The sequence below is a fragment of the Pinus tabuliformis genome, chromosome X (assembly GCF_031772625.1).
Source record: "Pinus tabuliformis cultivar Carrire ecotype Pingquan chromosome X, CPIR1, whole genome shotgun sequence".
Classification (NCBI taxonomy): Eukaryota; Viridiplantae; Streptophyta; class Pinopsida; order Pinales; family Pinaceae; genus Pinus; species Pinus tabuliformis.
Genome location: NC_142308.1, coordinates 486236880 through 486252671, shown reverse-complemented (window position 1 = coordinate 486252671; position 15792 = coordinate 486236880). Strand labels below are relative to the sequence as shown.

At 42.2% G+C, this 15792-nt stretch overlaps 1 protein-coding gene across 1 annotated transcript in view; it reads left to right on the top strand.

Annotated features, from left to right (window-relative positions):
* Nucleotides 1–15792, top strand: part of LOC149140793 (phosphoenolpyruvate phosphatase-like) — a 328894-nt gene that overhangs the window by 220725 nt on the left and 92377 nt on the right. The window contains exon 5 of the mRNA XM_089446728.1: nt 6079–6302. Coding sequence (XP_089302854.1) covers nt 6079–6302 — 224 coding nt within the window. The remainder of the gene's footprint in view (nt 1–6078; nt 6303–15792) is intronic.

Genomic DNA, 15792 nt, shown 5'->3' with positions numbered 1-15792 from the left:
GCAGCAATATACTCTGCCTCGGCGGTGCTCAAAGCCACCGACTTCTGCTTCCTGCTCATCCAGGATATCGAAGCAGATCCCAAGGAGAACCAGCACTGAGAAGTGCTCTAGTGATCCTCCACACTACCTGCCCACTCAGCATTCGAATAATCATGCAGATTCATATTTCGACAGTGTATCTCAATCCATGAGAGATTGTGCCCTGAAGATATCTCAGAATATTCTTGGCACCAATCCAGTGAGGCTCAACTGAATATGAGCTCACCATGCTAACTGCAAAACATATGTCCGGACGGAAGTTCACCAAGAACATCAACGCGAATGAGTTTATGAAACTCAAAGGCATTTCCCAAATCTGGTCCGACATCACTACCATATAACTTCTGAAAGTTAAGATCCTCGAGGTAGTCACAGGTTTGCAGTTAATCATTCCACATTCGGAATCCAACTCCCTCTCTCTTCTGCAAATGAGAGGGTCTGCACCTGTCAGACATAGGTCGTCCTCATAAGGTGCCAGTATGAGAGGTCTATCATCCACAACCTTCGGGTAATGGTTTGGATCGGTTTCACTCCTAGTGAATCTCAGCTTCATTTGACAACTCTCATACTACGCCTGAGGTGTTTTGCTTCAAGCCATAGAGGGTTTTCTTCCTCCTGTATACATGAAATTCCCAATCATGAATCTCAAAACTCCTCGGGTTGTTCCAAACCTGTGGACCTACTACATGAGGAGAATGGTCCCCTTATAAGATTTTCCTTTGGTACTTTTCAGACATGTACCTTCATGCTAATTTTGAATTCAGGCATCCCTGTCACCATTTGACTCACAGACCTCCGGTGTTGTGTCAGTGGACATGGTCCCTAGTGGACTTCTGGCAACTTGATACAACCCTGAACTCAAAACATCTTTAAAAAATCTATTTTCAAACACGTACCTTTCCATCGATGAATGCCACCCTGTAACCTTTGACTTCCATTGTTGAAATGGACACCAGGTTCTTCTTGCGATCAGGTACATAAAAGAGATTCTGTAAATGAATCGAGTTACCCTCATTCAATTTAGGGGTAACATTCCCTACACCCTTTCCAGGATAGGTGGTATTGGCTCCAAGTATAATCCCACGATTATCTATCCGATGAAGTGCCTGGGGTTCCTTGCTTTCTTTGAAGAGTCGACCATTTCTCCTTGATGAACTGTATTACCTGTCATTCCCTTGACCCTGGAATGATTTGTTTATCTTCATCAAGAGAAGTGTCTCTGCCATTCAGACACTCCTTCGCATAATGGCCAAACTTATTGTAACCAAGGCATCTGTCTTTCCTTCCACCCTTAGATCCGAACTTCCCAATGAAGTGATCTTTAGGTAGGCCATCAGAACCTTCCGCTGTGCCATTCTGATAATATTCTCTGCTTCGACTTCACCCTGGGTGAATTATGAGGAACCCATTGATCCTTTTGTCTTGTCCCAACTGTCTTTGGTGATTGCTCTTTCACTCTTGCTTGGGCATTGTCTTCACCTTACCTTCGATACCATGTTAACTTTTGGTATGTTCTATGCTATGCATATACCATGATGCGTATATCAGTCTGTTACACATATGTCATGTATAGAGATTCTGCATATGACAGTGTATATGTTATGCGTACATCGTGTATAGAGTTGCTGCATATGACAGCGTATATGTTAGCATGAGTTTCCATGACTGCGTTATGACTGCGTATACATGACAGCGTATAAATGTCTCCATGTCTGCGTAGAATCCTCATCATGAACAGCGTGTAATCCATCATGGACAGCGTGTAAATCCTCATCATGAACTGTGTATAGATCTCCATGAACAGCGTAAGAATGTCTTCCCTTACTGCGGCTAGGTGACTCCATTACAGGACTGCGTTCAGATGTGTTAGGGCTTCTTGAACAGCGTATAAGCTAGGGCATCATACTTGGCTCAACGTATCTACTTTTGTGTCTCTCCTTCACCAAAAACCCAAGACGTGGAGAGGAGGAGATCACATGAAGAGTGTCTAAATGAATTCAAGTCCTCTCCTATTTATACTAAAATGTAGATGATGAATAGGTATGTCTATTGGGCTTCTGAGCCTACTCAAGTTGCTGGTCGGCTTGACAATTTGTTTTATAACATAAATAAATTCGTAACTTCATAAATACTTATCGGAATTGGATGATCTTTAGATCAATCCTACAACTCTCGATGAGAGGGATCCAATAAAAATATCAGCTGCCATAAATAAGATGACCCACATGGAGTTTGGCCCTAGTTGCCAATTTTAACACGAAGGACACATTGCACCCAGAGGGACTTTCCGTAAAAGTAAGGAGTCGACAAGGTATCAGGTATACTTGACCATTATGAGCACGATCATTCAAAATGAGCTTTCATCATTCGCAGAAGCCGTGAAGCATCAAGTATGGAAGGATGCTATGATTGACGAATACGAGTCCATCATGAAGAATGATTTCTGGGATGTGGTCCCCAGACCCCAGGACAAAACAGTTGTCACCTCAAAGTGGCTTTACAAAATAAAGCATGGAGCTTTCGACTTTGTTACTGGAAAATCCACAGTAAGAACCATTTTCTGCCAACGTTTCAAATCCTGAAGGCTGAAAAGTATAAGGATTGTTTTTTCGCTCGTGGCTTCTCTCAGAAGGAAGGTATAGATTATGACGAGATATTTGCACCTGTTGCCCGATACACCACCATCCGCTCGATCATAGCCCTTGTTGCTTCGCAAGGATGGAACCTACATCAGATGGATGTCAAGACCGCGTTCTTGCATGGTTCAATCAAAGAGGAATTCTATGTGGAACAACCCGAAGGATTTGAGATTCATGATCGAGAATCTCACGTGTGCAGGTTGAAGAAAGCCCTTTATGGGCTGAAGCAAGCACCCCGAGCTTGGTATGAGAGGATTGATAGCTACTTGATGAAGTTCGGATTCACTAGGAGTGAAGCTGATCCAAACCTTTACTTTAAGTTTGAAGATGATAAGCCTCTCATACTGGTGCTGTATGGTGACGACCTCTTTCTGACAGGTGCAGACCCTGTAATTCACAAATTTAAGAGGGAGTTGGCTTCCGAGTTTGAGATGAAGGATCTAGGACTGATGCACTATTTCCTAGGGCTGGAAGTCTGGCAGAAGTAAGGGAAGATTTTCCTATCCCAAGGAAAATATGTGGTGAAGATATTGGAGAGATTCGGTATAGTGGACTGCAAGCCCATGACTACCTCGATGGTGCTTGACTTCAAGAAGTTAAGCGGTAGTGCTGCCGGACCTGCTTTGGCAAATGCTACTGAGTATCGTCAACTCATAGGAGCATTGATGTTCTTGATGAACTCTCGTCCAGATATATGTTTTGCAGTCAACACGTTGAGCCAACATATGGTTGAGCCTCACCACATTGGATTGGTGCCAAGAACCTTCTAAGATATCTTCGGGTCACAATCACTCATGGGTTGAGATACACTGCCGGAGATGTAAGGCTACATGGATATACCGATGCTGATTGGGCAGGCAGTGTGGTGGATCGAAAGAGCACTTCCGGGTGCTGTTTCTCATTGGGATCTGCTTTGGTATCTTGGATGAGCAGGAAGCAGAAGTCGGTGGCTTTGAGCACCGCTGAGGCGGAGTACATTGCTGCCAGTATGGCCTCTTGTGAAGCTGTCTGGTTGCAGAAGCTCTTCAGTGAGGTGTTTGGATATACATTGGATACTACCGTGATCCTTTGTGACAACCAGAGTGGGATTCATTTATCAGAGAATCCCGTATTTCATGATTGCTCCAAACATATCGATATCAGGTACCACTTTATCTGGGATATGGTACAACGAGGAGCAATACGGCTCCATCATATCGGTACATATGAGCAGGTTGTCGACATTCTGATGAAGCCCCTGGGAAAGGTCAAATTTTTGACTTTCCAAGAATGACTTGGAGTCGTTGAGAGACCCTCTTATGAGGGTCCTGTATGATGCATGCATTGAGCTCTGGGAGCTCCGAGGGGCTTGGGGTACTTCTTGGAGCAACAAGTGACCATAGGGCGACTCACCCTCCCCTAGTGGTGCGCTGTGTACAGGGTGAATGGTTCAGCCTCCCCCTGTGATACCCCATGGCAACTTATGGATAGGATAAGTGGTTCTCCTGTCGAGGCATCCTACCCATGCAGTTTGGGACTCATGGGAAGTACCTCTCATTTGGCCAATGAGTAGGGAAATGGGGTTAGGGACCATAGTAGTATCGATGGATGCATCGTGTATCTACCGTACTCCTGATGCTAGGATGACTGACATTGATCTGGGATAATTGGAACTGACTTCAGGTCAGTAAGAGTGATATAGCTCACTCTCTTTTGGCACTAATCTAGGATCAGTAAGAGTGGTATGACACACTCTCTTCATTGGGACTAACTTCGGGTCAGTAAGAGCGCTATTGGGCACTCTCTTTTATCTGGGACTGACTTCGGGTTAGTAGAGGATGGTATGATACATCCTCGATCATTTCTTCTTCTTCATAGTTCAACAGAGCAGAGCCGAGCAGTGCATTTGATGGCAGAGATAGTACCGACAGACAGATGGATTAGCAGATGGAGTTCTCCCTAGTTGAGAGGGAGTGTTAAAATTGGCAACTAGGGCCAAACTCCATGTGGGTCATCTTATTTATGGCAACTGATATTTTTCTTGGATTCCTCTCATCGGGAGGTGTAGGATTGATCTAACAATCATCCGATTCCGACATGTATTTATGGAGATATGAATTTATTTGTATATACTTGACAATTTGTCAAGGTCGGACAACAATAAAATGTGTGGCACACATCCTCAACAATTCATATAAATAGAAGACACCTTGTGGCATTATTCACTCATCTCATCTCATCTCACATTCTTCTCTCTCCTTATTTGATTGGGTACACATCTAGGAGCAGCATCTCTCTCACACGTGTGGAAGGACGAAGTGATTTCTGGCTAGGGCTGCGTTGACCGAGTTTGACCAGGGCTGCAGAAAGACACTTTGACCAGCGTTGACCAGCGTGGACTCCTCTTGGACTGCGGATTTGGTGTGGCTGCTTCTCCTTGGCAGGCCGCAGATTTTGGCACACAAACCGAGGTGATTTGACCTCAGGTTTGACCAGCGTTGACTGCCCTAATTGCTGGCTGTAGGTTGACTTCTGTTGACCTTCGTTTGACTGAGTTTTTGGACTGTTTTTGGGCTGCCTCTTCTTGCTGTTGGAGGCCGAGTTGACTGGGATATTGACCAAGCTGATTGGAGGTCAATTCTGACTTGTTTGACCAGCTTTGACTTTGCTCGTTAGGGTTTTGCTGCTGCTGTCATAAAATTACAGAATTGTATATTTGTACTATTTCTCTCTCTGCTGAATTATTGAAGATTATAGAGGAATTGATCAAAGGGTTTCCCCACATTGGGGTTTGTCCCTGGCTAGCCATCACATCTGGTGTCTCTTGTCTTGGCTTGTCTTCTGTCGATTTATTTATATTCTATCAGAATTTTACTTTATGTTAATGTGATTGCTAAACAATGAAATTGACATTGGGCTAATAAGAAGAAATTGAAGTAACTTACCATAACTTAACATAAACCCTTTGTTGTCAATCCCTTGCTTCTTCTCTTCTATGTGAGCAAAAAAAATCCAAAAAAAAAAAAACTATAATCTCGATTCGGCTGATATTTTATGTATTCTCCAATATATTGCCAATATATCTATTTTGAAAATATCATGATATCTTCAAAATTTGAAAAAATTGTGATTTTTTGTGGCAATAGTATCTGGAAAACTTGCGATATATCTCCATGTTGGTGATATTTTTGCAATTTTTGCAGCACAGTATTAATGAATTATAGGAACCCTTTAATTTGTAGGATTGTACATATTTTCACCATTTTGAGAATTCATATTTTGGCTTAGAGGATTCATTTGTACTTTTAGAGAGAGAGTGAGAGAGTAAAATGAAAGCTAGCGTGATAATTATTACATGCATCAAGTACCATTGGATTAAAATATAAGAAAAGGGAAACTCATAATTGATAGAAAACTGCAGGTGACATGGGCCAAACATTTCATTCGCTTTCCACTTTTAAGCATTACTTACAAAGTAATGGACAGGCAGTACTATATGTTGGAGATCTTTCTTATGCTGATAATTATGAATATGATAATGGGATTCGCTGGGATACATGGGGCCGCTTTATTGAGCCAAGTGCTGCTTATCAACCATGGATCTGGACTGCAGGAAATCATGAAATAGAATATAGACCAAAACTGGTATGCATTCCTGTCTCAACTTTTAAATTGAAATAAGATCATTGCATCATGGTATAATAAGATATCTTAAGATAATTTTATTAATGTCCCGTAAGTGATCACGAGAAGGTCAATGTGGTATAATTCCATTAATGTCCAGCAAGTTACCACCAGTAGTTCAATGTGATATAATTTCATTAATGTCCAGCAAGCGACTACCGGTAGGTCAATGTGACTGCGAAGGACAATAGATGGATTGTTGTCATTTTGCTTCACTCTGTTCATTATTCCTTTTGCAAAATTGAAATGAAATCTTATAGAAGTATGCTTGGTTTGTTTCCGATTAATTTCTGTTTTCTTGTTATGTTATCAAATGACTGTTCAACTTTATTTTATGTTTGGGATTTGTCGAAAGAGGAAATAGAGATATATCATATTACATTATTTGTTATACTGCAGACAATGAGTATAGTGTCATAGACTTTGAAAATAAACTGTTTTCTGTTGTTTACCACGACTATTGCTGACCTTTCACTTGTTGACTACCTCTTTTTAACATTTATCTAGAAGTAAATTATATCCCTATTGAAATGTCTATGCTCCTAATGAATGGCACTCACCCTTTCCAAAGAGTAAATTTGCAAAGAGCTTTTTACATGCTGTTTAGAGCTTGAGAAATTGCATCATTTGCCACCTCAATGCATGTAGATATTCAAGGTTACATTTGGAAGAAATTTTGTGTGAGGATGTTGGTCCATCAATATGCATTGAATGACAAGGACATGTTAGTCTTTTTTTAGCCGTGAGATAGAGTGACATGATTTGGTTTTAAATTACAAGCGGGTATAAAGAACTCTAGTAAACCAAAAGCAAGATGAGGTTATAGAAGGTGTTGAATGGTGTTGTTATTGATGCCAATGTCAGTCTTTGAATGCTCTTAATATACATCTGTGGATTACATTGATTGGGTGTTCCAATGGTCAAGAAGCCCTGGCAGGATGAGAAGCTCTTGTGGTGTAATCATGATGCCCCACTTTTGATGAAGAAATTGAATAAGAAGATCAAAGTAATTGCAAGCAAGTCCATCATCAGATGATAGAGCTTGTCATGCCATTTCCATCAATTGGATGTACGCCACGTGGGTCCTCTCGGATGAAGAGTTATGCCGTCCTAAAGATGAAGCCCCGAAGTGATGGTCGGGGTGCCCCAAATAAATAATACTTTCTTTTAGAGAATGTACTACGTGAAGTTTAAGCAGCAGTACTAGAAGTTTCTTCCTTTGGTCACCTAGCGCCACTTATTCATCCTTTTTATAAAAGGTCATTGACTTGGGTTTTGACATCAGTTATTGTTGAATTTTTTGTAGCTGTGGTCAGTATTCAAGTCAACCAAATTAAAAGAAAGAAAACTATTATTTTTGAGTTCATGTTAGCTCCAAAAAGACAAGTTGGCCCCACCATATGAATGGGTTTGACCCTTGGTCAAAACACTCCTACTTTGACCTCTATAAATTGACATTCGACCTCTCATTTGGCAAGCAATTCAGATCATCAATTCTTCTGTTTTCTTTCCACACATGCGAAAGAGAGAGAGAGAGAGACAAGACCAATGAAGTTTGACTCGTGTTGACCAGCATTGACAGAGACTTTTCTGGGCTGTTTGACCTATGTTGATTGAACCTACTTTTGATCTATTTGACCACTGTCTGACTGAAGTAGTTGACCGAAAGTTTGGGCAGTTGACCAAACATGTTCTGAGTAGTTTGACAACCGTTAACCAAATCTTTTTTGGGCAGGCTTGCTGTAGGTTGACCGAATTTCTAAGGAAGTTGCAGAGTCTGAAATTTGCCCTGTTTGACTAGCAGGCTTGCCGAGGGTTGACCGAATTTCTAAGGAAGTTACAGAGTCCGAAATTTGACTTGTTTGACTATATTTGACTGAATGTTTTAGAAGGCTGAACATTTCTCTATTTGACCAAGTTTGACCTGTGTAGTTTCTATGGTCAGTTTGACCCAGTTTGACTGGAAATTAGATTGTATTTCTTGTTGAATTAGACAATTTCTCTTATGAAAAAGTTGTTGGGTTTTTCCCTAGTCAAGGTTTTCCCAGGGTAAAATTTGGTGTCTATTGTGCATTGTTCTTCTACTGTGATCTCTACTATCCTAGCACATTTATGGTTGAAATTTTCTGAAGTATAATTGCTTAATGATCTGAAATGTGCTAAAGTAAGAACAATATCATTGGAAGTAATTATTTGTAGTAGAAAATTTTGCTTTGTCTATATTGCACTTGAAAAATCAACTTGGTATTAGAGGTTTGGTGAAGAAAAGGGCATTGAGATCACTCTTGAAGACACCTACTTCAGCAATCTATTTGTAACCAGATCTTTGAGCAAATGGCTCCCTCTATAAAGGCAAAAAATAAGCTGGAAGGTGTTGGCAGCGTGGTGCCAGTCAGGTTGTGTTAGTTTTTGTAGCATCGAATGTGTTCTATCCATGAAATTTGGTGGAGAGGCTAGAATACATGAGATCTCCAAAATCCAATTTTTTTTATGAAAATTCCACCTAGAGATCGCTTAATTAGATTATTAACCAATTTTTAAATATTTCCTAAAGTCTAAATTTAGGGAATATGGTTAATTAATCAAAATTAATTAAGTCAAGGTGCGAATCATCTAGAAAATCACACAGATCGACTCTAAGATGATCCTAGCCATTGATTAAGTTAATCTTGACTGTTGGTGCTCCAACAATGGATTATAAGAGGAAGTAGATGGGCATTTGGAGAATGAATCAGAGTAGACACTCAGTGATCTAGGAAGATCAATTTTCCAGTGGAGGAGTAATTCAGCAGGAAGATTTGAGCCAGAGATCAACTAGCAGGGGACAGAGGAGTAAAGTAGTATTTCGATGAAGATTCTCAGTGCCGGAAGAGTCAGATTAAGGGAGTGTGAGTTTGCCCAGAGGGACTACGCAGGCAGCAGCAATAGAGCAATTCGATCTAGCTAGAGGAGCACTCAATGTAGTAGTTGGTGGCCGGGATTTTGATCAGGAAGACCAGTGAATCAGTTCCAGAGCCAGAGAGAAGCAGAGTTGTAGATTTCAAGGCCTGCACAGAGGTTGATGTAGAAGGCAGTATGAATTGCTGAGGTGTCAGTCTCGGGAGCTGAAATCAGCTGTGGGGTGAGAAAAATCCTCAGAATAATTTTGCTAGTGATTTTCTCAGATTGGATTGCTAGTTTGACTTCCTAATTATTGTACTCAGATTTACTGTGGAAGAATAATAATAAAACCCTCATCTGCTACAATGATTTTACCTAATTGGGTTTTTTTGAGGACAGTTGTCCAAAAATAATGGTGTCAAAATTCTTGTGTGTGTGCTAGAATTTCTCAGTTTCCAGTATTTTGTTTTCTGCAGTATTTTTATGGTGAAAATCGCAGTTCTGATTTTATTCATTGTATTCCATACCAAATAAATTGCATAATTAAATTTACAGTTAGGAGAATAATTTCCAGTTACTGCAATAGATGGAATTTTCACATGTTATCAGAGCATAAGTGATCAACTGGGAATCTCAGTAGTGCAGAAATGAATTTCTCTGTTCAAAGCATTGTTTTAAAAAATGGCCGAGTCGGAGTCAGACCAAGCCAATGCCTGGCCGGGTCGGCTCGGTGGCCGAAACGGAACAGCTAGACGGGTTGTTACCGACCCAGTCATTGACTCGGTTGACTCGGTAACAACTCGGCCGACTCAGTAATGACTCAGCCAGCTCGGTAACAACTCAGCCAGCTGGGCTCTTTGACAAAAATCCTGAAGCACATTTGTCAAAAGTTGTTCCACCTCCTACATATCAATGGTTGGGTTGTTGTTTATTGCATATTTATAGCCCTAAAGTAATCTATCACTGTGAGAAAGTTTTGAAAATTACAAGGCCGAAGTATGATTATCCTAGTGGCATGAATTAGAAAACTGAAACAATGCATTGAGCCATACAATGTTTTTAAAAAAGAAAACGTTCTGGCAATGGACTAATAAATATATATTTACCTCTGATTTTTCTAGAGCTTGACCAGAATTAAATCAAGGGTTTTGAGACTTCATTAGGGGTAGAGAATTGGTATTATTGTTGTTGTAGTCTAGTGATTGTCCTTAGGTTGTGGCATAAAACAATCCTGGCATTAGTGGCTAAGTATGAACTTTTTATTGGACAGTGCACTGGGTGCCATTTTGATATAATGGATATATTCATGAGCTTACTTTGATCATATGTTGTCTTCTCTCTATATTCTAAAGCTTTGTGTTTCGAAACATGAATGAAAATCTTAAAAATTATGTTTTTTATAAAAAAAATATTTAATATATTGTTTACAACGATTGAGTCATTGAAATCAAACCGCCCGAGTCGATTCGGAGTCGAAGTCGGAGTCGGAGTCGACCCTCAGCCATTTCCAAGTCGGAGTCGGAGTTCTAAAACATTGGTTCAAAGGGAGCAGTAGATCGAAATTCCTAGAGAGACTGTGCAGAGTCCAGGATAGGAAGTTCGAATTAGTAAGGCAGGAGTTCAATTTTTCATTGCAAGAGTGGCAGAAAAAGTCGATTTGCCCAGGACGGTGATTCCAGTAGTCAGAGGGAGCAACAACTCAAATTTTCGCTGAGTAAATTTCCGGTTGGACACAGAAGGTTTTGCAACAGTTTGGAGTTGCAGAATTAGCGTTGATTGGAAAGAAGAACAACACACTGTAAATTCTTTAGTATGACCATGGACATAATTGACATTCAGGAGGCTTCAAATTTGTCTTCTAGATTGGAGGACGAATTTGCTTGCTTGTTAGGATCAACTTCACAGGTGTTTGGTATATAGATAGTGGAGCATCTGTTGGAATTTCTAAGTCTAATTGTTAGAAATCCTTTATGTACTTTCTGATTTATTTCTGCCTACTTGTTCTGTTTAATTAACATGTTATTTACCACGTAAATACTGAAAATAAATACAAGTACATGCTCAACACATTACAGATCATCAAATGAAGGAAAAACAAGCACACAAGTGACACCGTTGTTTTTGGACTAATGTCCTCGGAAAAACCCAATGCAGGAAAACCAGTGCAACTATTTGAGGGTTTTATTATTAAGCAGTTTCATAATACAATCTGGGTGCCAAACCGGCTCACCCAACAGAGAATGATCTCGGCATTAGTACCTCTCAGTCGGAGACAGATATTCCGGCTAAAACCCCGGATGAACAATCCCACAGCTCTTAGCTACAATCTGCCCCACGAAGTCTCCAACGTTTGCCTGTAGGGACAATGTCAACCTCTTTGGCCTAGCGTCACCCCAACTCACCCTGCGTTAGCCTCTGGAGGCATTGCGTCAGCCTCTAGAGCCTCTGCATCACCCACGTTGGCTCTCTCTGGCACTGCCCAGCTCCTGGCTACCTCTGCGTGGGCCCTGATTGACTATGTGTGGCCTCTAGCTGGATTTGCGTCCCTCTCTCTCGGCTTCTGCGATGATGCTCCTGGTACCCTCTCTGCCTCTCTGCTTCTATATTCACTACACCTCAGCTGCAACTCTGATCACTCCTTCGATTTCCTCAGCAAGCCCTGCCCCATAAAATCGAATTCTTGATCAACTCTGTGTGTTCTCCAAGTGACCCTCAAGCCTCCTCTTATACTTTTCTCGTTGACAATTCAATGATCGAGATTAAGTCCCTAATCAATGGCTAAGATTAACTCTGGCTTGATCCATGACTTTTGGACCCTTCTAACACAGTTTTATATTAATTCACATTAATGTTTTATTTTCCCTAAATTTAGACTTACGGACTCTATTAAAAATATTAATTATTTTAATATCTCCCAAACTATTTAGAATCTACCCAAACCATTTATGGGTATTGGAGATCTCATGTCTTTTAGCCTCTCTACCAATTTTCGTGGCTAGAACACATCCGATGCTACCCCCAAATCAACACTCCCTCTTAGCGAGGATTGTGCTCTAGTAATACTCCTAACTGAGCATCACCCTGATCATTCAGCATCGGTCCTTGTGCTAATGCTAGGCCTGCTGCTCAACATCCTCTGCACTGCTGCATCATGTACCCATGGCCCTGCCATTGCCATTGCTGCATCCGTACGACAGCATTGTGCTGCCCAAAGCACTGCTAATGCTAACTGTTGCACTGCAACTCAGTTACTGAGAAGTAAGTAACTGATCTCCCAACTCTGACATCTCTGTCAAGCTAGAGACACCCATGATGCTGAAACTCTCTCTGTCGCTGACAAGTGCCCCTTCTCTGACCTCTGCACTGCTGCAACAACTCCATGCATCTCGCAATGCTGCCTCACACTGTCCTGGGAATCCTGCACTGTAGCTCCCTCTGTTGCTCCATCTGCATCTGTCTCTACTGACATCTGCTAGTACTGCTACTCCTCTTCGAGGCTCCCGTAGCAAGGTATAATCCAAGAGGCTGGGTACCTTGAGGATCCTGCCCCTCATCGCATGTAGTCCGTCTGACTACAGCTCGATGTCTCCTCACTTCCTCTCAAGTGGCGTGTGAGCACTCATGGCACAGTGATCATTTGTCTCCACTTCCTTCTCCACCCTTGCTGGCGCAGCCTTGGTCTCGAAAGCCTCTCCCTTGCTCTTCTTCCTTGGACACTAGCTCGCATAGTGACCCAATTTCCCACAGTGGAAGCATTTGACCTTAGAGAGGTCCTTCTTCTTCCGTTTCTCCTGCTTTCTCTCAGATGCTAGGGCAGCATCCTCCTCTTCCTCCTTGATTCTAACCCCCTTGCCGCTGCTTCCCACCTTGGTTAGCCTTTTGATCTCTTCTTGACGAAGAGCCACCCACAATTCCTCCCAATCTGGGAGGGTCGACCTATCCAGTATGCTTTGGAAAAATACCTCCTCGTCTTCTGAGACTGCGTTTAGGGCTGTCTTTACTATCAATTCTTGATCTAGCATGGCCCCTATGGAAGTTAGCTGATCCCGGATCTCCTTCAATCGACCAAGGAAGGTGTTGATCTGTTCTCCCTTCTACATTTGGTATGACTGCAGCTGATTTTCTAGGAGCATCTTCCTCTGCACGAAAGTATGTTGATACAATTTTGTCAAGGCCTCCCACATCGCATTTGTCGTGTCCTTTTCGGTAATATGTGGTACTACATGGTCCTTGACCCTATCAAGGATGATGCTCTTGGCCCTCGCCATTGCCTCCTCATACCTATCGTTCTCAGCTGGGTCAACTCGGATCACTATCGTCTTCAAGGCAAAGTGCTTGAGACGATTTCTGTCTAGAACGGACAAGATTTTGGCCTTCCAGACTACGAAGTTTGAGGCTCCGTCTAGTCTGTCCTGGTCTCTTACCCCGTTCACTGCCATTTCGCTGCTCCTCTACTTCCCTCCTGGAAGTTCTCGGTGTGACTCCCTCTGAGCCTCGATTTCCCTCCTGGAAACCCCTTTGCCAATGTCGAGATGCCCCCATTCCGATCGTTAGTGCAGCTGCACCACTGATCCAGATTTCTTGGCTAGAAATCCTCGACAGCAACTCCCTCCTCGGTCTTGCCCTTTTAGGTACTATTCTGACCACAGTGCCCCACCAGCTTCACTCCGCAACTTACCCACAACCTCCTATGCCTCAACAAGCTGAAGGTTAGAGCTTCTAGGCTCTGTGCAATGCCGACACCAGCAAAATCCACACCTCCTAGCCACGGGCATCAATCCTTCCTGACTGAGAAAGATGACCGGGCACTGTGTAGGTCAGGTCTGCTCCCTTCTGCCACTGCGCTGATCATCCTCCTAGCTCTAACTTGATGACGCAGGCACTGTGTCACCCCTTCCTTGCTGCTTCTCTGCTAGGAACAGCTTCTGTCACTCGGGACAACTGTTTTTTTTGCCTGCTGGTGCTCTACTTGGCTGATGCCCTCAGTTCTCCTGTGATTTGCAACCCCGCTCTGATACCATGTTGGAATTTGTAAGTCTAACTGTTAGAAATCCTTCATGTACTTTCTGATTTATTTCTGCCTACTTGTTCCATTTAATTAACAAGTTAGTCACCATGTAAATACTGAAAATAAATACAAGTACATGCTCAACACATTACAGATCATCAACTGAAGGAAAAACAAGCACACAAGTGACACCGTTGTTTTTGGACTAATGTCCCCGGAAAAACCCAATGTGAGAAAATGGTGCATCTATCTGAGGGTTTTATTATTAAGCAGTTTCAGAATACAATCTAGGTGCCAAACTGGCTCACCCAACAGAGTATGATCTTGACAGTAGTACCTCTCAGTCGGAGATAGACATTCCGACTAAAACCCCGAATGAACAATCCCACAACTCAGCTACAATCTGTCCCACGAAATCTCCAGTGTCTGCCTCTCTAGCCCAACGTCACCCCAACTCGCCCTGCGTTAGCCTCTGGAGGCATTGCGTCAGCCTCTAGAGTCTCTGCATCACCCATGTTGGCTCTCTCTGGCACTGTGCAGCTCCTGGTTGCCTCTGCGTGGGCCCTGATTGACTCTGCGTGGCCTCCAGCTGGCTCGGCATCCCTCTCTCCCGGCTTCTGCGCTGATGCTCCCGGTACCCGCTTTGCCTCTCTGCTTTTGTATTCACTGTCCCCTAGTTGCAACTCTGATCACTCCTTCGATTTCCTCAGCAAGCCCTGCCCCAAAAAATCAAATTCTTGATCAACTTGGTGTGTTCTTCTAGTGACCTTCAAGCCTCCTCTTATACTTTTCTCGTTTACACTTCAACGGCCGAGATTAAGTCCCTAATCAATGGCTAAGATTAACTTTGGCTTGATCCATGACTTTTGGACCCTTGTAACACAGTTTCATATTAATTCACATTAATATTTTATTTTTCCTAAGTTTAGACTTAGGGACTCCATTAAAAATATTAATTATTTTAATATCTCCCAAACTGTTTAGAATCCGCCCAAACCATTTCTGGGTATTGGAGATCTCATGTGCTTTAGCCTCTCCACCTATTTTCGTGGCTAGAGCACATTTGATGCTACCCCAAATCAACAACATCAACTCATATGACAGGGGTTAGAGAATATTTCTCTAGCTACAATGAGGAGCAAATTATGATGGGAAACAAAACAAAGGGTACTCCAATAGGGAGAGGTACCACCAATTTTCAGAGGGAGTTAGGAGCAAGCATTGACGCTACAAATGTATTGTATGTGCCAGGATTGGGTATGAACTTGATTTTAGTATCCCAGTTACAGGATAAGGGATATGATAGCCACTTTGTAGGGAAGAAACTGTTTGTCAAACACTCACACTGGAAGAAGGTATAACAGATTGGAATTCGAAGCAATAGATTGTAGAGGTTGCAACTCGACTCTCTAATGGCACTAATAGGCAGTGATAGTAGCAGTAGGAAGCAATTGAATGAGTTATGGCATAGAAGAATGAGATATCTACACCATGAAGCACTTAAGATGCTTAGGGAAACAATAACAAGGGTTCCAGAACTTAGCACAAAACGTGATGATGTGT